At 43.4% G+C, this 25776-nt stretch overlaps 1 protein-coding gene across 1 annotated transcript in view; it reads right to left on the bottom strand.

The window, feature by feature from the left end:
* PAK1IP1 (PAK1 interacting protein 1) overlaps positions 1–24661 on the bottom strand; it is a 35128-nt gene extending 10467 nt beyond the window's left edge. Inside the window, exons 1-8 of the mRNA XM_056521140.1 lie at positions 24531–24661; positions 23594–23756; positions 16708–16828; positions 16259–16333; positions 7381–7433; positions 4876–5021; positions 2932–3029; positions 2742–2841 (exon numbers count right to left, since the gene is read on the bottom strand). Of these exons, the coding sequence (XP_056377115.1) occupies positions 2742–2841; positions 2932–3029; positions 4876–5021; positions 7381–7433; positions 16259–16333; positions 16708–16828; positions 23594–23756; positions 24531–24623 (849 nt within the window). The 5' untranslated portion in view covers positions 24624–24661. The remainder of the gene's footprint in view (positions 1–2741; positions 2842–2931; positions 3030–4875; positions 5022–7380; positions 7434–16258; positions 16334–16707; positions 16829–23593; positions 23757–24530) is intronic.
* Between the last annotated feature and the right edge of the window lie 1115 nt (positions 24662–25776).

The raw sequence follows: 25776 nt of genomic DNA, 5'->3' as shown, positions 1-25776 counted from the left end.
CATTTTTCCCATTTTTTAAATATTCTTTTTAATATTTTTTACATTTTTTATTTGTGACAAAATATGAAAAATTAAAAAATAACTTGTCATATTTCCCATTCTTGACCAGCAGAGGGAGCTAACATGAGGGATTGGATGAATAGAAAGGAATTACTGTAAAATGTGGCCTTGCTTTCCTGCAACTCCCTCTTGTGTCTGTATGCAAGTAGAGCGGGGGATGGGAATCTGTAGTCCACTAGCCAGTCGCAGCTCCTCACTGCCCGCACCTCCGCTCCTCACTGCCCGCACCTCCGCTCCTCACTGCCCGCTCCCAAGCTGACTGGGCATGCTGGGAGTTGTAGTTTTGCAACATCCTGGTTGGAAAAAAACACTGCTTCACATAGTGTTTTGCAACCAGAATGTTACAAAACTACAAATCCCAGCATATCCAGACAGCTTTTATCTGTCCTGGCATGCTGGGAGTTGTAGTTTTGCAACATCTGGAGGCACCCTGGTTTGTAAAACACTGGCATGGAGGGGCGACATTGTGTAAAGCAGTGTTTACCAGCCAGGATGTGGCAAAACTACAACTCCCAGCATGCCCGGACAGCCATTTGCGGGCAGCGAGGAGCCGATGAGTGGGCAGCGAGGAGCCGAGGAGCGGGCAGCAAGGAGCCGAGGAGCGGGCAGCAAGGAGCCGAGGAGCGGGCAGCAAGGAGCCGAGGAGCGGGCAGCAAGGAGCCGAGGAGCGGGCAGCAAGGAGCCGAGGAGCGGGCAGTGTTTCCCAAACCAAACACCAAACACTATGTGAAGCAGTGTTTTTTTTCCCCAGCCAGGATGCTGCAAAACTACAACTCCCAGCATGCCCAGACAGCTTTTTGCTGTCCTGGCATGCTGGGAGTTGTAGTTTTGCAACATCTGGAGGCACTCTGGTTTGGGAAACACTGGCATGGAGGGGCGACATTGAGTAAAGTAGTGTTTCTCAGTCAGGATGTTGCAAAACTACAACTCCCAGCATGCACAAACAGCTAAAAACTGTTTGGGCATTCTGGGAGTTGTAGTTTTTCAACATCCTGGTTGGAAAACACTGCTTCACAGTGTCGCACCTTCATACCAGTGTTTTGCAACCAGGAGCTTGCAAAACTACAAGTCCCAGCATGCTCAGACAGCTAAAGGTAGTCTGGGTATGTTGGGACTTGTAGTTTTGAAACATTCTGGTTGTAAATCACTGCTTCACACATAGTTTTCAGAGGCTTCTGAATGGCACATTTTAGGTGCCTGGGAAAGCTGTGAAACACAGCATACCCAGACTGCCTTTAGCTGTCTGGGCATGCTGGGACTTTTAGTTTTGCAAGATCCTGGCTGCAAAAACTGTGTGAGAAAGCAGCAGACATGGGAAAGTTACGCAATTTGCGTAACTCCAATTGAACTCCAATTGGTTGGGAAACGCTGAGATATATATATACACACACACACACACACACACACATCAGCGTTTCCCAACCAGAGTGCCTCCAGCTGTTGCAAAACTATAACTCCCAGCATGCCCGGACAGCAAAAGCCCTGCTGGAGGTTGTAGTTTTGGAGGCATCGTGTTCAAGAAAGGCAGAGTGCCCCCTCCTCATCTTTCCAATCCCCTGCTGTACGGCTGTCACTGTCTGGTCCGGCCACGCACATGACGTTATTAGCAGACGCAGCTCCTATTACACAGCCGACTTGACAGTGACAGGTCCCGGTGAGAGGAGGAGGACGGGACTATGGGCGCTCAGGCGGGGAGAGCTGGTATGTGCGGCCGGATAGGCTGGGGGGAGAAGAGGAGCATGGAGAGGCTAGGGGAAGGGGAGAGGGGGGTGTAGAAGAAGCGGAGCACGGAGAGGCTGGGGAGAGGGGGGGGGGGGGAGCAGAAGCGGAGCATGGAGAGGCTGGGGGGAGAAGAAGCGGAGCACGTACAGGAGCCAGCTGGGGAAGGTAACATAGGTCCCGAAGCAGCAAACACAGCGGCTGCTTTGGGACTTCTATAATATGGCGCCGGCACACTCTTGTGTCGGACATGGGCTTTGTTCTGCGCATGACACACATGCGCAGAACAACCATAATGTAAGCGAACGGGACGTCTCCCGTACCAGCTTGTCTATGTACATACATTGCCGTAGAGCAAGTGTGCTGGTGTCGTGAAGTGACGTCAGCACACTTGCTCTGGTAATGGCAGCCCCCATAACACTGTTTTACATTAAAATATTCCAAAAACTAACAAAAAAAATTTTAAAAAATGTAGATAGCATTAACTAGGTATTTAAATTCCAATAAAATAATAAAAAAATATGTGACACTTTCCCTTTAAAAGGGCTGCGGCTTTGACTTCTACTTTCAGATCAGGTAATAGGGGCTGCGGCCACTTTAAGAACAATGACCAGCTACTGCAGCACAAAAAAAAAAAAAAAAAAACTGGACAAAATCTCCATTTTTTATTAAATGATGCAACAGTCTTTAAAAAAACAAAAAAAATAAATAAAAACAAGACGTATGGTCAGCCTAATCAAAAACCTTCATCACAGATATTGTAATGGTATCCTATTGGTGTCGGTTATCGATGAAACCAACACTGTTTTCATTGTTTTACTCCTATGATTGAGATCGAGGAACAGGCTCATTGCTATCTTACCCTCACACTTTAGTGAAACAAAAATTTTGATAAAACACAGTACTTAATAATGCATTATATATTACATAAGCCCAAATGTTTACCTGAGCTTTCTGCTTACCTTATATACATCTAAGCTCCACATCTTAACATAACCATCACTTGATGAGGACACAATAATAGAAGATCCTTTATATTCAAAAAAGTGGATGCTTTTCACTCTGATAAGAGAGGAACCAAAATTACTGAACAAGTAGGACAAAAATTATGTTTAAATATAGATGTAAAATGGGTTATAAAAAAAAACTGACCTGGTTTCATGAGCTTTGAATTCACAGAGGCATTTTTGGGAGTCTACATCATACATTCTGATAAAATCATCATCTCCAGCCACAGCCAGGAAGGTATCCTGTAGAGTAATAGGAGGCATGTTACATTATCTTGCTTGTATTTTCACTGAAAGCCTTCTGAAACCAAACATTTTTAAAAGCTTTATACTAAATAATTTATTAAAAGTCAAAACCGCAGCAAAATAAATGCAGAATTTTAAAGTACTTCTATTATGTGCACAAATACAAAAGTCAGAGTATTGGGAAATGTCTGAAAACGGCAAGCAACAAATATGTCAAGGTGGTTGACATAATTGCGACAAATAAAAGCTGGATTGCAAAATTAAAAGGGGTTGTCCAGTGTAAAACTTTTTTTCCAGTAATGTCTCCAGGCTGCCTGTAACTTGCCTTCCTCCACTCCCTCGTAGCTCTGGTATCATGGCGCTCTGCCCCTGGCCGGCAACACAGGTTTCCTCCAAGCTGTAGAGTGTAGCCTCTACTGCCAGGGAAACTGACCGTGTCGCTTGCCAATCACTGGCGGGACACCCCTGCAGCCAGTGATTGGCTGAGCAGCGCTGTGAAGGAAGGTAGGTTACATTTTTCATTATTTTATTAGGCAGGCTAGGGACATTTCTGTAATCAAGTTTTACCCAGGACATCCCAGTAAAAAACTGAACACTTATAAGGATAGGGCATAAGTGTCAGATCGTGGGAAGTTCCCCCAGCTCTCCTCATAAATGGAGGCATGACCTTATGGAGACAAAAAAAAAGGCCTAAACTATGTGCCTTCTTGCCCTCTTTCCAATGCATCGGTATTAGTACCAGCACTTGCAAGTCACCTTTCTAACATCAATGGGTGCTTATTGATGATTGGATTGTGTGGCTTGTATATGCAGAGAGGTCGCTCCTCTCCTGACAGGCATTTATAGTTCATTCTATACACATAAGACGATCCCTGCATTAAATATTTACACCCCTGACTAAGTTGCAACGGAACAGTCTGGGTTTGTGGAGTGAACTTCCATTTACTTATATCTGCATTTGCGTTCACTCTCTCTGACCCTTGCCTTTATCTTAGTACCTTACCTAAGCATGGCTAAGTTTTTTTTGCACAAGCATATTAAATTGCATTTGGGTGAACACACACAATACTGAACTATCACAAATCATATGTTGTGTGTTTACTTTCCATATGTGATACCATTATTGTTCAGGATTTTTTTGTCTGACTTGTTTGTTGGAGGGTAGTTGAAACATGTGCCCTTATATGAGCCATTTATCTGCTGGACGTGTGCTTCTAGTGGTACAGATCTAAGAGTTCCCATGTGATTTTTCATGCTCGCTTTCCCCAAGCTTTTTAAATTGTGTCTTGTATGTGCATTTGATCATTGTCCAACAACCTTTTTTCAGTTTTCTACATTATTGGGTGTGCACTACCATGGTGTTTTTCTGTGTTCTTTGCATATTGTTCTTGTTTAATTACACTGAGTAGCACCCCTATAGCACCCTTCTTATGGATAATAAAACTTGAGTCCCCCATGTCTCCATATGCTATGTGTCTTAACATCTTCAAACTTTTCTTTAACTTATGCTACAGTAGCTCTTCTGTGAGAGGGTTTGGTCCGACAACTGGGGATAAGTTTTTCTGTACCAGGTATGAGACTTCTCCTTTAACTTCCAGAAATGACTCACTTACTATTTTCTACCATACCCCCCCCCCCCTTGACAGATGTCCATTGCAAAGTAAGTGTCAATGTAATTACCTTCACCTTTCAGTAGTTTCAATGTTATGGCTGACCTGTGTATATTGATATTGGAGTTTGGGGCACTATTTTGCTATAGGACATTATGGGAGTGAAAAAGAAAAAAAAAGACAAGTAAAGAAGCATATAATATAGACTAAATACGCTATGTCAACCTGCTTACAGTGATGAACTGTACTGAAGATATCCTCTTTGGATTCTTGACTGTACCAATAACTGATGCGGTTTCAAGTCTGTACACATCGGCTTTGTCATTTATCACCACAACATATTTGTCTCCACTAGGGGACCACTTAACTATATGTGCATCTGTAAGAGAAAAAAGTTACGATTTACCTTAGGTAACATTCTAGGCGAGGAGATTAATGGTTTCAGAAAAAACAAACCTTCCTAAAATGGTATGATAGCAAAGTATGCCCTCTACTTGAGAAATATTTAACTTTGATACTCAGCAGTATATTTTAGGCTCAATTCACAAGTAGAGGTAATTCATGGTGCAGGCAAACCATACATTTTATTGTGAATCACCCTGTGGTTTTGCATTGCAGTTTTGACATACAGCACACTAGGAACATGTTAACAAATCCTTGTTATTTATAGGTATTAATGCATCGCTCAAAATCTGCAATATGTCTGCAGATGTTGCGAATTATTTTTGCTTGTTACTTTCTTTTTTTCAAAATCAGTATAGTACTAAACAGCGACATCACTTCTCACTTAAATGTGCATTGTTAGAACCAAAAACTTTTTATATGTTGTTACTGGTGAAAATTAAAGACCTTTTGTAATATTGTTGTTTAAAATTCTTTTAATATTTAATAAAGATAACTGCTTTTGAAAATCCCACCACTAGGGGTCCCCATATCTACTGGGGCACTAACCAGTCCTGCAGCAGTATCAGGCTTGTCCATGAGTCATGGACAAGGCTGCACAAGCAGACGCACCAATCACCTCCCACCACCACAAGGAGGAACACGCCCCCTTCCCCTGAGAGGATTTCTAAACACTGAGCTAATAAAGAGAGGTATTTTTATAATAAATATAAGTGATAGGGGCATAAATTTTTTTTTCCCTAATCTGACAGGTACAATTTAGACATATGGAGAGTCAAGTGTGCAAGCACCGGCCTGTTAAATGTACCAAGTGCAGTCATCAGGAGATAACCATGGATGGCTCTTATGGAGGGGTGACTGATGAGCTGCACTCTTGGTCAGCAGCATGAACTTAATGTTGGGCAGGATGCCTCACTGGATAATTGTTAGGAAGTGGTAATGTATACTGAGTCATTCTAGGGATGAGCAACATTTGGTGCAGATTTATTGCTGTGTAAACTTTTAGAGGTGATAAGCAAATCACAGCATTAACAGATTATTATAAATCCATTTAACTGCGTTTCCTATGACAGTAAAATCTGAAACTCTGCAGTACGTAAAAGCTTGCACGTGCATCAGTTCTATTGATTTCAACAAGACATATATATCAATACCAGGCTAAGAAGCATGCATTTTGAGGAGCGAAATGGTCTCCTCTTAGCTTGATGCTCAATTAGATGTCACTAAAAACACCAAAACTTCCCATGCGTAACGGATCTACGCCATGAATCAATCTAAACATTCAATACAAAATAAATAAATAAATAAACGTTACTGACAAATGCAAAGACAATACATTTAAAAAAAAAAAAAAGAGTGCAATAAAATATATATAAAATAGAGAGTATTGCTGGTAAAAAACAAACAAAAACATATATACATGTAATACAAAGGGACTGTAGTATTCCTCCCAAAGTAATTCCAAGAACCATAGCAGCTGTCCTAATCCTCCCAAAAATGGTTAAAGGGGTATTCCAGGCCAAAACTTTTTTTTATATATCAACTGGCTCCGGAAAGTTAAACAGATTTGTAAATTACTTCTATTAAAAAATCTTAATCCTTCCAATAGTTATTATCTTCTGAAGTTGAGTTGCTGTTTTTGGTCTAACTGCTTTCTGATGACTCACATCCCGGGAGCTGTCCAGCTCCTATGGGGATATTCTCCCATCATTAACAGCTCCCGGGACGTGACATCATCATTGAGCAGTTAGACAGAAAACAACAACTCAACTTCAGAAGCTAATAACTATTGGAAGGATTAAGATTTTTTAATAGAAGTAATTTACAAATCTGTTTAACTTTCCGGAGCCAGTTGATATATAAAAAAAAGTTTTTGCCTGGAATACCCCTTTAAGGGAACCATAGCAGTAAATATTTACATGTATTTTATTCCCCTCTTTTTTACATGTATTGTCGTTGCATTTATGTCAATAAAGTTATTTTCTTTATTATTTGATCTCTAGACACCTTTTTGTATTGAGTGTTCAATTAGATGTCAGATGTAGAATGGTACAACTGCTACATTTATGTATAAAAAATTCCAGCCTTGTTTAGGTCATAATATTTACTAAAGCAAGCAGCGTTAAAGGGGAAACATTTATAGCATATTTATAGTGTAATTGGTAAATGTATAACTGCTGGGACCACATTGATCACTAAAACAAGGGTCAACAGCGATGACAAAAAACAGCTGAACAGTGTTTGACTGAAATGTTTTATGCTGTAATTTCCTCACAGTAAAATGTTGTGTATATTCTCCAAAAAGGAAGGAACACAGAAGAATTTCAAAGACTTACTTTGCTTTATGTTTTTAACAAAAGCAGAACGACCATCAACAAGGTTCCAGGTTCTATAGAAAAGAAACAAGGTACAGTTTAGCTGTATAACTTGTAATTTATAGTTAATGACCTCCTGTCTACTCGCTTTACCTATCGATGTCTAATCCAGCACAGTTGGATTGATGTCTTGCTGTACTAGCATGTAACTTCTGTCACATGCCACTGCTTAAGCCACTGACTGGTTTCACTGGTCACGCGCAGCCATGGCTGGAAACCTGTGAACAAAGGCTTAAGGGGGCCTCCAGAGCATCTGTGCTGGATCAGTAGAGGAGTTAAGTGGTGAGTTGCGTATTCGTTTTAATATTTGCAGCTCTCCCTAACAAGTGAACAACCCCTTTACTGAAAAAATGTTTGAGCCACTTTCACACAGTAGTATTTTAGTCAGTTTTGTGTATTAGTAGCTAAACTAGGAATGGATCCAAATAAAGAAAAGATGCAGATTACAGTTTTTCTTGTGTAGGGTCCAATCCTAATTTTATCTTAGGGTGCATGCAAACCACGATTTGTGCATCCTGCAGGAGAATTTCAAAACCACCTGCTGCCGCATTTGTGCTGTAGCCCTTTCATTTCAATGAGCCCACCAGAGTCAGCTAGTGAGTCCAGTTGGCTCATTTTTCGACCGTAACCGGCTTTTGATCCAGACTGAAAATTGCAGCAGACCACAGATTTCAGTCTAGGTCAAAAGCTGGATACAGTTTGAAAATGAGAGTTACAAGCTGACTCAGTTCAGTTCATTGAAAGGAATAAGGTATGGCACAGATCTGGCTGGGATATGGCAACAGGCTGTATTGAAATTCTACCACCAGATCTGGCTGCCAAAGGCACAAATAGTAGTGTGCATACACCCTTACAAATAAAAATGCAATATATAAACCACAATATTGCTGTTTGATGGGCAGTCTAAATGGCCCTGTGTTACGTACACGTGTACATAATCAGCTGCAGATTTTCCATTGTAAATCCTTATACTGTATTCTCACAGATGCTACAGTGGCTAGAAGTTACAATGTGGATAATGGTAAAATGAGATTTATAAGAAGTGCACTGAGTTTTCGAAGATAAAAAAATTATATCTATTGCATTCAAAACAATTCTAGGCAGTCTGCATAACTGAACGTTGATCAAGAAAGTAGATTTTTTTTATACTTACAGTAAAATCTCTCTCTTGGAGGATCCATTGGAGGGGGGGGGGGGGGCAGAGACTGTGGGTATATCTTGCTGCCACTAGGAGGCTGACACTGGGCATACAAAAAAAAAAAGTTGGCCCCTCCTGGCAGAATATACCTCTCCTACTGACCCTGAGCTAATCAGTTTAGTTCCAAAGCAGTAGGTGAGGACTGCCAGAAAGAAACCAGCAGGTGTCATAGGGAACCAGACAAAAAAGGAACAAAAAAAGACAAACCCTCGGACAGGAAACCGAACCGTAGCAACAAACAATGGGCGGGTGCTGTGTCCCCCAATGGATCCTCAGAGAAAAAATACGGTAAGCATTAAAAAAAAAAAAAAAAAAGAAAGAAAGAAAATCTACATTTCTCGGTTGGCCCCATTGGGGGGGACAGAGACCGTGGGGACGTACCAAAGCAGTCCCTGGGGTGGGAAAAATACCCAACTCAGAATCAGGCAGAAGACCGAGTCACTGCCTGCAACACTTTGAGACCCAAACCAGCATCAGTTGACAAACGTGTGCACCTGGTAGAATTTAGTAAAAGTGTGGAAAGACGACCAGGTAGCCGCCTTACCAACTTGCAAGGCCGAAACCCAATTGCGGAGCGCCCAAGAAGCCCCAAAAGAACGCATGAAATGCGCAGTCACCCGAAAAGACTGTACGATTCAGAGATGGCAGAACAGATCCACCGTGAAATGGTCGCATTGGAAGCCGGAAGACCCTTGCGACCACACTCCGGAATCACAAAGAAGGAGTCAACCTGCTGAAAGGAGGTGGTGACAAATTTTGATCAGGACAGCTTGAACAACACAGACTATGTAGGGAACACTCCTTAGCGTTGGATGAAGCCAGACAAAATGAACGTCCTGAACCTGTGCTAGCCAAACCTCCCCTAAAAGAGACAGAAGCCCTCCCACCCGAGAAGAGGACACGGGGGCATCCCTTTAGGAGGCTTACGGTATCGGACTTGGCCACGAAATCGCCCGAGCGGTTGTCTAACTTCCAGAAAGGACATGCCTTGAAAGAAAGAACTATTTACTTACCGATAATTTGGTTCTCTTGAGTCCTCCATGACAGCCCACATGAGAGATGGTCCCATAGGGCCTAATAGGAACAGGAAACAAAGAGGTTAAAAGTCCCTTCCCCAGTGTTTTAAAAATTAAAAAGGGACACCAGGAAAAGTAACACCATAGAACAAACCAACACCAAAAGGGAGGAATATAATGGGGCTGTCATGGTGGACTCAAGAAAACCGAATTACCGAGAAATACCAAATCAACATCATTAGGGAGGGACAATGGCCTGGGGAACTTTCCTACCAAAGGTCAAGTCATGAGAATCAGACAAATAGAGTCTATCCTTTCTACCCTTATTTGAACCTTGGTATTGCAAGAGTAAATTAGTATCTTTCTTCCAAGGACTTGTGACATCAAGATAGTGAAGAATCAGAAGACACCTCCTAACAGGTGAAACTTTTCTTTCTGTGGATTTTCGGGTTTTAATTACAAAATGAAGGAAGAATTTCCTGAGATCTGTGAAAATTAGTAACCACTTTTGGGAGAAAAGGAGGATCTAATCGAAGAGTTACCCAATCATCAGATACGGACATGTATGGCTCATTTATTGACAGGGCTTGAATTTCTCTGATTCTCCTTGCTGATGTGATTGCAATGAGGAAAGCCATTTTCAGAGTGATACATTTTAATGAGCACTGATGAAGCAGTTCAAAAGGCTAGTAAAGAGTAGTAAGAGCTGAGAGCACCCAATTGAGTTTCCAGGATGGAGTACGGATTGGGGTTTCAGGTTTTAATCTAGCTATTGTTTTAAAGAAACGTTTAATCCACGGATGATCCGCAATCTGATCAAAAAAAACACCCTTCATGTAAAAAAATCCAAGATTTGTGGATAATTTGGTTTAGATGGATCTGGTTTCACTTCTTTACTCCAGGATAAGAATTTTTGCAAGATTTTCAGGTAGATTTTAGAAGTTGAGGGTTTTCTCATGTAGAAATAACTAAGTGACAGATCCTGCTTTCTTAAGACTGACTCCTCAAAATCTAGGCTATAAGATGAAGATTCTGCAGACCTTGATAAATTACTGGCCCGAGTCAGAAGGTCCTCCAAAAGAGGTAGAGGAAAGGGAGGTTCTACGGCCAGACTCTTTAGAAGACAAAAATTTTCCCAGATGAGGCCAGCGACCTTGGAAGTAGGACCCCAGAACATGAGCACCCCAACCTAAGGCACTTGCGTCTGTAGTTACTAAGACCGGATCGGAAACCCAAGGGACCCTTTTTTCAAGTTTGTCGCATTAAGCCCCCAATTTAGGGACTTCACTACCCCGGGAGTTAGTCTGAATTTGTCTAGCGTCAGTTGAGACCTGTTCCAAACAGAGAGGGTCTGAAACTGAAGAGGAGTGGAACTGAGCCCATTTGACTGCAGGAATCATGGAAATCATTGTACCTAACACAGACATGGCTTCCCTTACCGATACAAGTTTTAACTTTTGAAAATTCTTTATCTTCGACTGATCTGATTTTTCTAGATTGATGATCCATCCCAAGTCCTGAAGGCACTGGATCACCTGATTCAGATGAGACAGAAGATGTTTTGAAGAGGCAGTGAATAAAAGGTTATCCAGATAAGGGATCAGGATTATATTCTGCAACCTAAAATGGGCTATCACCTCCACCATTATCTTTGTGAACAATCTCGAAGCCGATGAGCCGATGAAATGCCGAAGGGAAAAGCCACGAACTGATAATGGAAAACTTGATCCCCCACCTTGACAGCAAACCGGAGATACTGTTGATGGCCTGGGTGAATAGGTTCATGGAAATAAGCATCCTTGAGATCCAGGGTGATCATTACTGCATTGGGAGATATAATGGGAATCACAGTTTTTATTGATTCCATTTTGAAACTTTTAAGGAATTTAAAATGTATTATGGTCTTGAAAGACCCATTGGGTTTTGGGACAAGAAAGAGGGATGAGTAATGACCCTGATTTCTTTCTGACACAGGGACTTGAGCTATGGCTCCCAACTGCATTAAATTCCTCACCCGTACAGCATTCTCTCTTGCAGGAGAGGGGAAGGTTGGCTTGAGATGGTAGGGAGGAAAACTATCTTGTATCCTACTCTCAAAATTTTAGGATCCAGGAATTTGAGGTTACAGTTTCCCATTGATGAATAAAAATGACTGAGGCTTCCTCCCACCAACCAGCAGTCATTGTTTTTTGCCAGTTTGTCCCTTGGCATAACTCCATCTACCTGTTTTACCTTTCCCTCTGTAGCTATTTGCTCTATTCCCTTGGGGGCAAAAACATTTTTAACAGATTTTTTTTTTAGCTTTTTCTTCTGGAAAAGCTTTATCATTATCAGTGGCTTTTTCCAGAATATCATCAAGGAAAAGACCAAATACACAGATTTACCCGTACAAGGAATAGAGCAAAGTTTGGATTTAGAAGTAGAATCCCCTTTCCATAAGGCCCTTCTAGAGGAATTGGTAACACTGCAGACTTAGCCACCATTCTAACTGATTCGGCTGAAGCATATGCCAGAAAACCTTCCGCTAGTTTTAACATAGGAACAGAAGCTAACAGATCCTCCCTAGGCATTCTATTTTCAATATGTTCCTCTAATTGGGAAAGCCAAATATAAAAGGGCCGTGGCCACACTAGTAGCCGCAATATTGGGATTTAAGATAGCAGTTGAAGCTTGCCAAGTTTTGCATATTAATTTCCTCTCAGGATCACGCCATTCATCAAGGATCAAACTTTAAATTTTCATGGATAGGAAACATCTAGACAGATGAGAAACTGGAGGATCAACTGCAGGTGGTGTCGTCCAGTTGGAAACCAGATTTGTAGGAAAGGGAAACTGAGCTTGAATCTTCTTGGTTCCCTGGAATCATTTGTCCGGATGCTTCCAAGCCGCATCCAACAAGGAGTCAAATTCTGCATAAGAAGCCTTGGGAGAACGCAGAGAGCGGCGAAAATAAACTTCCAGATCAGGATCCGAAGTTCTTGGGTCCTCCAGATGAAGTGTGTCTGATGGCTGACACCAAGCCGTCCACCATATCAGACACAGCAGAGTGGTCCTCAAGATCCGAGGTCGATTCCGACCCGTCATCCACTACTTCCCCTGGAGAGAGGGAGCGTGTGGTGGTAGCCTTAGACTGAGGTGTGTTAGACCTAGAACAAGCAAAAGGAAGAGAATGTCCAGTGCTGACTCGTGAAAAAGGAACTTCTTTACTATTAAAGCATAAAAGAGTTGCCATGGGAAACAACAAGGATTAAAGTAATGTGACTCGTTTCGGCCCGTAGGGCCTTAGTAGCGTGGAGCCCGGCCCCGGGAACAGGTAATTATAAAACCGGTGATGGGGGAGGCAATGGGGCCTGTGCGGGGGGGGGGGTGCGGTGCGGTGTGGGGAGGTGGGGGTTTATCGCGTTGCGGTGGGGGGGGGGGGGGTCGTGGTGCAGTGGGTGATGCGGCACGGTGCGGCGGTGCATTATCGGCAAGGGCAAGGTAATTGCCGATAACGCCCAAAATCGTGAATATCAGCCGATATCGGCCAAACCGATAATCGGTCGATCCCTAGTGGTAACCCCACATTATTGACTTTCTTTGGTCATGTTGCTTAGAGAAACACAACATAACGTAAATGCACTGGTGTGGTGGATGTAACAATGACATTAGCTAACCCTCAAAACTGATGTAAAATTGAGACATCCTCCATTGTATGCATTTTTTGCTGGGGATTGCCCATAGCAACGGACCACAAGTGCAGGACTTGCTATTCCCTATAAATGCACGTCAGCATTTGGGGTCGAGCACTTCCTGACATTTTAGACCACGTTCTTGTTGTGTTTGTCATGTTGCTTAGCAACAACACGTCAGCTACTTAGAGGCCACGGCGGTAGATTATAAAACCACAACATCATCAGTGGGCGTGACCAAGCAGACAACCCACGAAACGGAACAGTCGTTCCACGAGCCCGGCTGAGCTCAGATTTTTTCCTCTCCCAGACCCAAACCGCTGTAACTTACCAGCATGGAATAAAAGAGCCTTCTTTGGCATGAAACTGGGCAAGTGCGTGATATATTTTCCTCTCCTTGCTATGTTATACATGTTGCTTTCCATATAAGCGCACCCCCGACACTGCCACACCACCCGTCCAAGACTGTCACCCCAGTCCAATACTTGGTCTATCGCCTACAGCAAAAGGTAACCAGCATTCCCATCTATAATCTATCTGCCACCCTGATTTCCCAGACTCCGTTATCACTATTATCTCGAGGACTTACATTTTCACCCACCAATAGACGATTTCTTTAATACTATGCTTGAGGTAAATCGCTTTGTTAGAAATATTACTATCCGTAAACATTTTACATGCATTGATAGATCGAATACTAATAATATGTCTGATATTGAAAATATAAATACTTCACAGCATGAATCTGTCTCTAGCAATATTTCTGACACAGGTGAAGATGAGATGGGACTTAGGGGGGGATTTAACTTTGGGGAACTTGTTGCATTGTCATGTTTGCAGGAATTGAGTGATGGAGAGTCTAATATCCCTGAATTTCACACTACCAACTCTGGTTTTTATCCCATAGCATCACGCTCCCCGGCCCTTGATATTTTTCAGGATGCCGTGGAGCGTGAACTCTTTGCTCTATCCTCTCAAAAAAAGAAATTGCATCATAATTTAACCTTACAAGAGAAAAAAATCCCTGTCAGATCTACAACATCTTGACACTATAGTGATTAGGCAGACAGACAAGGGGGGGGGGGGGGCAGTTGTAATCCTTGACAGTGGTCTTTATAACAAATTAAATATGATTATGCTAAATGATGTCAGCACATATAGACCTCTGCCTCGAGATCCCACTGTCCCTTTCAGATCTCAGCTTGCATCTCTTGTGCACCTTGGGGTAGAAAGTGGTATAACTACATCAAAAGTAGCTAAATATCTTATTGTTGATGACCCTATAGTACCTATATTTCACTGTTTTCCCAAGGTGCACAAGGAGATCTTTCCCCCGTCTCTTAGGCCTATTTTGGCTGGAATCTCCTCTTTGAACGAACGTTTACGTGCTTGGGTCGACACTTTTGCAATACTTAATTCCAAAAATGTCAGGACACAAAAAAGACACTAAACACTTATTGGAGATGTTAGATCACATGGTCTGGACGCCCGGGTAAAGGTGGGTCACAGCAGATGTGACCTACCTGTACTAGGTTATTCCTCTTGATTTGGCTACTCCAGCTTTATCCTGGTTTCTGGGTATTTATTCTCACTACCCACCCCAATTACGGGAATACATGGTACTAGTGGTGGAAGTTTGCTTACGAGAGCACTAGAAGCAGGGGTCAGGAGAGACTGAGCGGGACTCCATAGGGGTCATACGCAGTGAAGACATGTCTTCAGCCAGCTATTTGTCACCTGCGCTACATCAGGCTGAGATAGCGGGACGAGCAGAGAGGATGGGGGACCCAGACCCAAGGTACAACCCCAGGCGCTGGCGGGAAGGGGTTAATGGTGCATACTCTATGCCCTGTGCCCCTTAGCCACATATGGGGAACAGGAAGCACCATGCTCCTAAACCCCCACCTAAAAAACAAGAAATAAAAAAGGAGAAAAGAACCTACAAGCGGCCCTAGCTTTTAAAATAAAGAAAGACCAGGTCTGCAGAGCTCAAGACCTGTGTCTGCCTCCTACTGACACTAAGCTAAAACTGGTTAGCTCAGGGTCAGTTGGTCGGGGTATATCCTGCCAGGAAGGGCTGATTTTCTTTTTTGTATGCCTAGCGTCAGCAAGATATACCCACGGTCCCGGTGTCCCCCCAATGGTGCCGACCAAGAAAAAACATGCACATACATCATGAATACACAATTAGAACTCATTAAAGCCTTCAGCCATGTTACTATAGGTCTAAGGCTGGCAATACATTTTAAATATCTGTATGCTGAACATTTATTTGGCCATCAGTTATTCCTCCTAAACTCCCTCCCTACATAAAACATAAGCTTGCAAGTGTTTTTTGTATGGGGAGGAAGAGTAAAACGTTGTCTGACACCTCTGGTGGTTGCTTAACCCCCCTGAAACAAAATCAGCAGGACCAGGCAACATTAATTTAAAGGGGTATTCCAGGAAAAAAACTTTTTTTTATATAAATCAACTGGCTCCAGAAAGTTAAACAGATTTGTAAATTACTTCAATTAAAAAATCTTAACTTCAGAAGCTCATAAGTACTGAAAGGATTAAGGTTGTTCTTTTCTGTCTAAATCCTCTCTGATGACACCTGTTTCGGGAAACGCCCAGTTTAGAAGAGGTTTGCTATGGGGATTTGCTTCTAAACTGGGCGTTTCCCGAGACAGGTGTCATCAGAGAGGATTTAGACAGAAAAGAACAACCTTAACTTCAGAAGCTCATAAGTACTGAAAGGATTAAGATTTTTTAATAGAAGTAATTTACAAATCTGTTTAACTTTCTGGAGCCAGTTGATAGATATAAAAAAGTTTTTTCCTGGAATACCCCTTTAATGTTTATGACCACCTTAGGCTGTTCAGATATGATAAACAACATTGAATACAATTTACAGTTTTTGGATAAGATATCTTTCAAATTGCTTATGCATTGTTTGTATAGGACATGCTCACCTTAAGGTTTTATCTGTGCCAACAGATAGTGCTAGTTTTCCAGATGGATGGATTGACAGAGATAAAACATGACCCCTGCAGAGAAATGAAAAGCATCATACTATAAAATGGTTGTAAGGCTTCAGAGTTTGCACTCTTGTACAAAAGAGGGCACATATAAAAAGTAAGTTTCAGCACTCACCGATGCAAGCAATTTGATGTTTTATTATATATCCAAGTCACAGGACACGTTTCGGCACTTAGCCTTCCTCTGCTGTCGACAGCAGAGGAAGGCTAAGTGCCGAAACGCGTCCTGTGACTTGGATATATAATAAAACATCAGTGAGTGCTGGGACCTCCTTCATTATACTGCATTACTTTTTTTCTCGTGCACCACCACCTTTCAGATAGTGCTGACCATTTCTCTACCATATAAAAAGCAAGGACTAATCTCATAAAACCAAACTTACTTGTGAGCTTTAAAGGTCTGCTGGCATTCCCACTTCTTGGTGTTCCACACACACATCAATCCATCTTCAGCTCCACTTAATAGGTGGGTACTGCCAAAGAACTCCAAGCACGTGATACTACCTAGTGCACAAAAACAATATACATTTGTTGTACCAGAAAACCAACGCAGGTATAAACATATAAAGAATGATACTGAACTATTGCATCTAGCAGATTTGGTCAAGTTTTAAAACATATGTTCTACATGATATTATAAGGTTTCAGGACCATGGTAATCAAGTAACAGGAAAAGACTTAGGTCACACACTATAAGGGAGATTTACCGTATATACTCGAGTATAAGCCGACCCGAGTATAAGCCGAGACCCCTAATTTTAACCCAAAATCCCAGGAAAAGTTATTGACTCGAGTATAAGCCTAGGGTGGGAAATACCTCATCCCCCCCTGTCATCATCCAGACCCGTCATTAACATCCTCATCATCATCCCCTTGTCATCATCCCACACATCCCCCCTTCATCATCCCCTTATCATCCCACACATCCCCCCTTCATCATCCCCTTATCATCCCACACATCCCCCCTTCATCATCCCCTTATCATCCCACACATCCCCCTTCATCATCCCCTTATCATCCCACACATCCCCCCTTCATCATCCCCTTATCATCCCACACATCCCCCCTTCATCATCCCCTTATCATCCCACACATCCCCCCTTCATCATCCCCTTATCATCCCACACATCCCCCTTCATCATCCCCTTATCATCCCACACATCCCCCCTTCATCATCCCCTTATCATCCCCCCCCCCTTCATCATCCCCACACCCCCCCTTCATCATCCTCTTCTCATCATTCGCCCTCAGTGGTCTTCAACCTGCGGACCTCCAGAGGTTTCAAAACTACAACTCCCAGCAAGCCCGGGCAGCCATCGGCTGTCCGGGCTTGCTGGGAGTTGTAGTTTTGAAACCTCCGGAGGTCCGCAGGTTGAAGACCACTGCGGCCTTCAACATCATCCAGCCCCCCTCTCACCCCCTTTAGTTCTGAGTACTCACCTCCGCTCGGCGCTGGTCCGGTCCTGCAGGACTGTCCGGTGAGGAGGTGGTCCGGTGAGGAGGTGGTCCAGTGGGGAGGTGGTCCGGGCTGCTATCTTCACCGGGGGCGCCTCTTCTCCGCGCTTCCGGCCCGGAATAGAGCCGTTGCCTTGGCAATGACGCAGAATTACGTTCGCAATGAACGCACCTCTGCGTCGTTGTCACGGCAACGTGACTATTCTGAGGCCGGGCCCGAAGCGCTTAGAAGAGGCCTCCCCGGTGAAGATAGCAGCCCGGAACTACTATCCCACCGGACCACCTCCTCACCGGACAGTCCTGCAGGACCGGACCAGCGCCGAGCGGAGGTGAGTACTCAGAACTAAAGGGGGTGAGAGGGGGCTGGATGATGTTGAAGGCCGCAGTGGTCTTCAACCTGCGGACCTCCGGAGGTTTCAAAACTACAACTCCCAGCAAGCCCGGACAGCCGATGGCTGCCCGGGCTTGCTGTGAGTTGTAGTTTTGAAACCTCTGGAGGTCCGCAGGTTGAAGACCACTGCGGGTGGGGGAGTTCACTCGAGTATAAGCTGAGGGGGGTGTTTTCAGCACGAAAAATCGTGCTGAAAAACTCGGCCTATACTCGAGTATATACGGTATAGCTGTTTTTTGCTTACAAAAGTCGCACAAAAAGTCGCACGTGTGCCTAAGCAATTTTTCGTGCGACTTTTGGCTATGAGCTGGGGAGGGAATGAGCTAGGGGGTGGGGTTAGATGAGCTGGTGGGCAGGGCTGCCTCCAGCTGTTGCTAAACTACAACTCCCATCTTGGGAGTTGTAGTTTAGAAACAGCAAGACTCCAGCTTGTAGTTTTGCAACAGCTAGAGGTCCCTTGTTTGGAAACACTGGTTTATGGATGTTTTCCCAAAGAAAGGAGGCCATAAGCATACAAACCAATTTCCGTGTTTTTTTCTTATCATTTCAGATCCGTGTATGCAGAGGACTTGTTCGGATTTGGTGGATTACGTCGATGACCAGTTTTTTTTTTTTTTTTGTCAAATATTAATAAAATCGCTAATGATGGCTTGTGGGGGAGTGTTTTTTTTTTTTTATAAAAGTTTTTAAAAAGTGTGTTTTATTTCTTTACAGGCTTAGTAGTGGAAGTCGTCTTATAGACTGAATCCATTACTAAGCTGGGGCTTAGCATTAGCACCAAAAACAGCTAGCGCTAACCCCCAAGTATTACCCCGGTACCGTACACCACAGGGGTCCCGGGAAGAGCCGGTACCAACAGGCCTGAAGCATCAAAAATGGCGCTCCTGTGCCTAGGCGGTAACAGGCTGGCGTTATTTAGACTGGGGAGGGCCAGTAACAATGGTCCTCGCCCACCCTGGTAACGTCAGGCTGTTACTGCTTGGTTGGTATCTGGCTCATACTGAAAATACAGGGAACCCTACGAGTTTTTTTTTCCCAAAAATTATAAAATAAAACAAAAACGCATAGGGTTCCCTGTATTTTCAGTATCAGCCAGATACCAACAAAGCAGCAACAGCCTGACATTACCAGGGTGGGCAAGGACCATTGTTACTGGCCCTCCCCAGCTAAATAACGCCAGCCTGTTACCGCCTAGGCACAGCAGCGCTATTTTTGACGCTCCAGGCCTGCTGGTACCGGCTCTTACTGGCACCCCTGTGGCGGTGGGTACCAGGGTAATATTTGGGGATTAGCTCTGTTTTTGGGTCTAACGCTAAGCCCTGGTTTATTAATGGACTATGAGACTACTTCCACTACTAAGCCTGTAAAGTAAATAAAAAAATGTAAAAAATACAACACGTTTAAAAAAAACTTATATTTCAAAAAAATGCGGCTCATCGTAGTCCACTGAACCTGAAGAAGTCGACAGGATACACGGATCTGTAATGAGAAGAAAAAAAAATGGGTTAGTACATTCAGGGGGGAAAAGAGTTGAGTAAAAAAAAAAAATATGTAATAAACCCACACACATATACATACATACATACAAAACAAAGTGCTGTTCTGAAGTCATTTATTGTTTTTTGCTTATGTGCGCCAAAAAAAAAAAAAATGGTATTCTAAAGTGATATATTGTTTTTTGCTTATGCGAGTCAAATTTATCAAGCCCCTGTGATCGTATGATAAATATGTCACACATAAGCAAAACCAAAAGCAAGAAAAAAATGCCAACAGAACTCGCTTACCAAAGCAACGATGATAAATCTCCCCCTATATTTTTAGAAAACCAAAACTGCATTTCGTTTTTTAAACCAAAGCCAGATTTGGATCCAGCAGAAAGAAGGATATTTTTCTGTTGCTTTTGAATACACTCGTGGCTTTGGCCCAAAACAACAGAATGAAGAACTACCACACAAATTATTTTTTATTTAATTAAAGAATGCTGTGCATGCAAACATCCATCAACAGTCTATGAACCAGACCCACTGGGGGACATTTCCTAATCTAGTGTATTCTGGGTATGCTTATAGACCAGCGTATGTGGTAGTCTCCTGTCTATTGTGCTCCTAATTTATCAAAGGTCTCACAGCCCTTGATAAATTCTGTGCTCAGACTTCAGGGTCTACAGCTTAAACTGCATTTAGACCTGCTCCAACATGGTCTGACATTTCAGCGTATTTTGGGCAGATGCGACTTGTCGCACAACAGTCGCACTTGATAAATTCAGCACCAATGCATTTTCCAATGCATTTCCGTCTAAAATAGACTTGCATGCATCATGTTCTAAAAATCCTCTACAGCAAAAGTCGCAGAAAAGTCGCACATATTTAGACTGCGACTTTCTGTGCGACAAATTTAGACAGGAAAAACCAGTCTAAATCCTTTGATAAATTTCCCCCATTAAGTGTTAAAAGGGTTGGTTATATTAAAACAGACCTCTTGCGCCCCTTTGCTGCTGGGACTGATATTGGGGGAGGAAGGAGCCACAACTTATTTGCTTTACATTAACAGCTACTTCACAGCCATTTCTGAACCACATTCAAAGATTTTTTTTTTTTTAATCCCATAAGCGGCATGTGCTATTTCTGAAGTGTGTATAATCAATTTACCAACAACATTAGAACACAACAATGTAGCTTAAACCCAAGGGGCTTCCCAGAAGTGGTGAGTTTATAAAAAATTCACGAGTTCAGGATATGGAAGAAGAAAAAAAAATCCTTATGAAATTAGAAATAAACATTCTGAAGTGTAAAAGACAAAGATGCACAATGCACTTTAAGGATACGCTGATTATTATTATTTTTTTTTTTAATTAAGTACACTGACTGATGCCCTGAATTGTCAGACAAAATATTAATCCTCATCTCTCAAGAATAGGAGACAGTATCATGGGACTGTACAAAGGTTTGTGATCAGGGTACCCTAAGCCATTTAACCCTTCCTGCCCTCGGATGTGTGCATACGTCCAAGTTGCTAGCTAGTTAGCCATCTGGATGTATGCATACGTCCTAGCGATCTCCTTCACAGCATGATGCGCTGCAGGAGATCGCTGCCAGCACCCAGCTGTCAATCACAGCTGCAGAGACCAGGATCACGCCATTCTCTGCAGCATTAACCTCCTAGATGCAGTGATCAGTCCTGATCACAGTATCTATGGGGTTGACGGGGGAGGGGCTCCCCCTGTCCATCAACTGCGATCCCGCGCTGCGACCGTGGGATTACGTTGGTTGCCTTGAAAGGAGGCCAGCTGATGTCTCCTGTTTGCCTTGTAAAGCAGCGTGTGAGGTCCAACAATAGGCTGGATCGCACAGGCTGTTAGTCAGTGTAGTACAGACCATTACACTGTGCTGCAGTACAGATGTACTGCAGCATAGTATAACCTGTATAAAAAAATAAAAATAAATGGTTGGTGCAACAACATCGGTCTTCTGTCCTCCAGCCTCAGTCTTCTTCCGCTTTCTAGGCCCGACAAGTCACAATGCTCTGAGCTTATTGGCGGTCGCAAAGTTGACTTGTCTCGGGCAATGATATGCTGAGTGGCAGTGTCATGTAACAGGCCCGGGCCCTGACTTCTTGGTGCCTGGGCCTGTTACATCACACTGCTGCTAAGTGTATGTTCACACTGCGAAATCTCCGCTTGCTGAATTCAGCGAGCAGAGATTGCGTCTGGCGGCCGCCGCCGAAAATACTTTGGCGTAAGACCACACAGCAATGCGCCGCTGTCACCATTGATGGCTATGCAGTGCTTGCAGACTTCCACGCAAAGAATGAACATGTTCTTTCTTTGCGCTTAACAATTTCAGGGGCGCCGCTGAAATTCTGCAGTGGGAACGGGTCTCGTGGAAGACCTGTTCACACTGTGGGGATTTTCACTGCGAGTAATTCCACTCGCGGTATGTGAACATACCCTTAGTGTATCACTGGCTGAGGCGGGACCCAGAATGTGGAAGAATATAGGGAAAAGGATATTGGCACATCAGAGGGGGCTGGGAAAGCAAATTAAGGATGGTTATTTTTCTTTTTGCAGCTCGTGCAGAATGGAAATGATAAATAAAAAAAAACTAAAAAAAAAAACCAATAACTGGATAACCCCTTTAATGCAAAAAAGTAACAAGTGCTTGGTATATTCAAAGGTCCAGCCATGTTTTATACGTAAAATAAATGTTATAAAAGGTGTGTGAAACCAGTCACCAGCTACAGTTTATTAAGTGCATAGAGCATAAATGGCCTGCACGATATATTGCAACTGCAATCATATTGCGATTATTGTAGATTGCGATATTTCGATTTGGCAGTTAGTAAAATTCGGTGATTACCTGCTCTGACAGCTCCCGGCTCAAGCATTCCCCTCATATAGCTGATCACCCCTATAGTCTATATTGCCCCTCATATAGCCCATGTTTCCCCTTATATAGCCCATATTCCCCCTCATATAGCTGGACCTCCTCATACAGTCTATATTCCCCTTCAAAGCCCATGTCCCCCCTTATATAGCCGGTCCTCCTCATAAAGTCTATATGCCCCCTCCCCCCATAAAGCCCATGTTCCCCCTTATATAGCTGTTACTCCTCATATAGTCTATATTCCCCCTCATATAGCTGGTCCCCCCTATAGTCTATATTGCCCCTCATATAGCCATTTCTCCTCCTATAGCCTATGTTCCCCCCTCATATAGCGGGTCCCCCCTTATATAGCCGCCCCCCTCTATAGACATTGAGGGAGATTTATCAAAACTTGTCCAGAGGAAAATGTACCTATAGCAACCAAGCAGCTCGCTTCTTTCATTTTTAACAAGGCCTCTGCAAAACGAAAGAAGCGATCTGATTGGTTGCTATGGGCCACTGGACAACTTTTCCTTTGCACAGGTTTTGACAAATCTCCCCCATTATCCTCCTATAGACATTCCCCCTCATAAAGCTGTTCCCCCCGACCCCCACGATCTCCCAAATAGCACCCTGGCTTCCTGCATGAAACGAGCATTTTCAACCACCGCAGCTTCGTGCTGTGGTCGAAAATGCTAGTTTCATGCAGGGAGTCGGGGCACCGTTTGAATATTGTGCAGTGGGGCAGTGGTTGGACCCCCCGTGACCTAACACTTATCCCCTATCCTTAAGATAGGGGTTAAGATGTTACATCCCGGAGTTATCCTTTTAGAACCAATGGAGCAGAAAGTATTGAGAAGCAGAAGGTGATCAACAGAGTCAAACATCACAGAGACACCTAGAAGAATCAATAGGGAGAAATTGCCTTAAGATTTAACCTAAGGAGATCATTAGTGACTTTGATAGGGCCATTTCTGTGGCATTTAGGTAGGGATTACAGGGGGTTAGGTGCCCTGACAGGTTTTCTTTAAAATCCATCAAAAAATTAAGTGGTAAACATACCATTGTGATGTAGTAGGGAACCATGTTCAACCTTCTTCTTTATATCATAGATATGAATTGTCTCATCTTTGCTTCCAGTGGCTACAAATCTGTTATTTACGGCTACCACAGATAAGGAGGCTGTGTGGGAATGATTGGTGAAATCTACTGTGGCTGTCCATTGCTACATCCAGGAGAGGAAGAAAAGTTATAATTTATTGCTAAGTATACCGATTCTAGCAGACAAATGTCACATTAAAAATTATATTTATAAAAAAAAAAAAAAAAAAAAAAAAACAACACAAACTGTGTAGAAGAAGAGCGGAGCAGTTGCCCACGGCAACAAATCAGATTGCTCCTTCCATTTATAAAAAGGCTTCTGAAAAATTAAGAAAGCTATGTGCAACTATTCCACTCTTACTCTACAGAGGTTTTGATAAATCTTCTATATTTATTCTGGCTTTGAATGGTGTGCTCAAAGCGGAGAGTGTGCTCCTCTGAGGGGGGGGGGGGGATAACATGGCTGTGAGGGTACATCTCTGAAGGGGGGGGGGGGGGTGACAGGGCTGTGAGGATGCACCTCTCATGGGGGAGGTGACAGGGCTCTGAAGGGGCAGCTATGGGGGGCCATGACCGGGCACCTTTGGTGGGGTGGTGCTGGTGGTGACAGGGCTGTAAGAGAGGGGCGACATGGAGAACACCTATGGTGGGGGTGACGACAGGACTATAAGGGGCACTCACAAGGGAGGAAGGGGGGCCAACAGGAAACCTCAGATGGGGGGGGGGGGGGGTGTGTGACCGGGATGCGAGGTGGCACCTCTGATGGGTGGGATGACAGTAGTGAGAAAGTACCAATGTGTGGGTACAATAATATGGGTGACTGAGGTCCAAATATGGAAAGGAATGATGAGAAGTACGGTTCGTGCTCGCTATGACATTCCTGACAGAGAACACAAACCTCTCCATCCGGGGTCACTCGGTATCCAAACAATATCTGCTCGTAACAACCAAACAGCAGCTCGACGTGCTCATCCATACTGTACAAAACCATGTGCAGCCAAAACACAGCAGCACTTCCTGCCCGGGGTCCTAGATGCGAACATCTAGGAGTCAATAAAGAAGCCTGTTTAGGACTGTTCCTCATAGCTTGTATCTTATGCATACTGTGAGCTAGATAAATATCCGACACATGTTCGCTTATGTTTATTTATTTTCATTAAATGCAATTGTATTTTTCTAAACAGGCGCGCATAAGTCACCTCTCTGGACTGTGAGCTGCGGGGCTGTGAACTTCATCTCTCGGCCAGGTCCATAAGAGCTGAAAGGATCTGCGGCAGTCACGACGGTGCCATGGAGACCTATAACCAGCGCTAGTATAGGGAAGAGGAGAAATACTTTATGAGGGAGATGGAGACCTATAACCAGCGCTAGTATAGGGAAGAGGAGAAATACTTTATGAGGGAGATGGAGACCTATAAACAGCACTAGTATAGGGAAGAGGAGGAATACTTTATGAGGGAGATGGAGACCTATAACCAGCACTAGTATAGGGAAGAGGAGGAATACTTTATGAGGGAGATGGAGACCTATAACCAGCACTAGTATAGGGAAGAGGAGGAATACTTTATGAGGGAGATGGAGACCTATAAACAGCACTAGTATAGGGAAGAGGAGAAATACTTTATGAGGGAGATGGAGACCTATAACCAGCACTAGTATAGGGAAGAGGAGGAATACTTTATGAGGGAGATGGAGACCTATAAACAGCACTAGTATAGGGAAGAGGAGGAATACTTTATGAGGGAGATGGAGACCTATAACCAGCACTAGTATAGGGAAGAGGAGGAATACTTTATGAGGGAGATGGAGACCTATAAACAGCACTAGTATAGGGAAGAGGAGAAATACTTTATGAGGGAGATGGAGACCTATAACCAGCACTAGTATAGGGAAGAGGAGGAATACTTTATGAGGGAGATGGAGACCTATAACCAGCACTAGTATAGGGAAGAGGAGGAATACTTTATGAGGGAGATGGAGACCTATAACCAGCGCTAGTATAGGGAAGAGGAGGAATACTTTATGAGGGAGATGGAGACCTATAACCAGCACTAGTATAGGGAAGAGGAGGAATACTTTATGAGGGAGATGGAGACCTATAACCAGCACTAGTATAGGGAAGAGGAGGAATACTTTATGAGGGA

This window comes from Hyla sarda, chromosome 5 (genome assembly GCF_029499605.1).
Source record: "Hyla sarda isolate aHylSar1 chromosome 5, aHylSar1.hap1, whole genome shotgun sequence".
In the NCBI taxonomy this organism is placed as follows: Eukaryota; Metazoa; Chordata; class Amphibia; order Anura; family Hylidae; genus Hyla; species Hyla sarda.
This window is presented reverse-complemented; position numbering and strand designations above follow the sequence as displayed.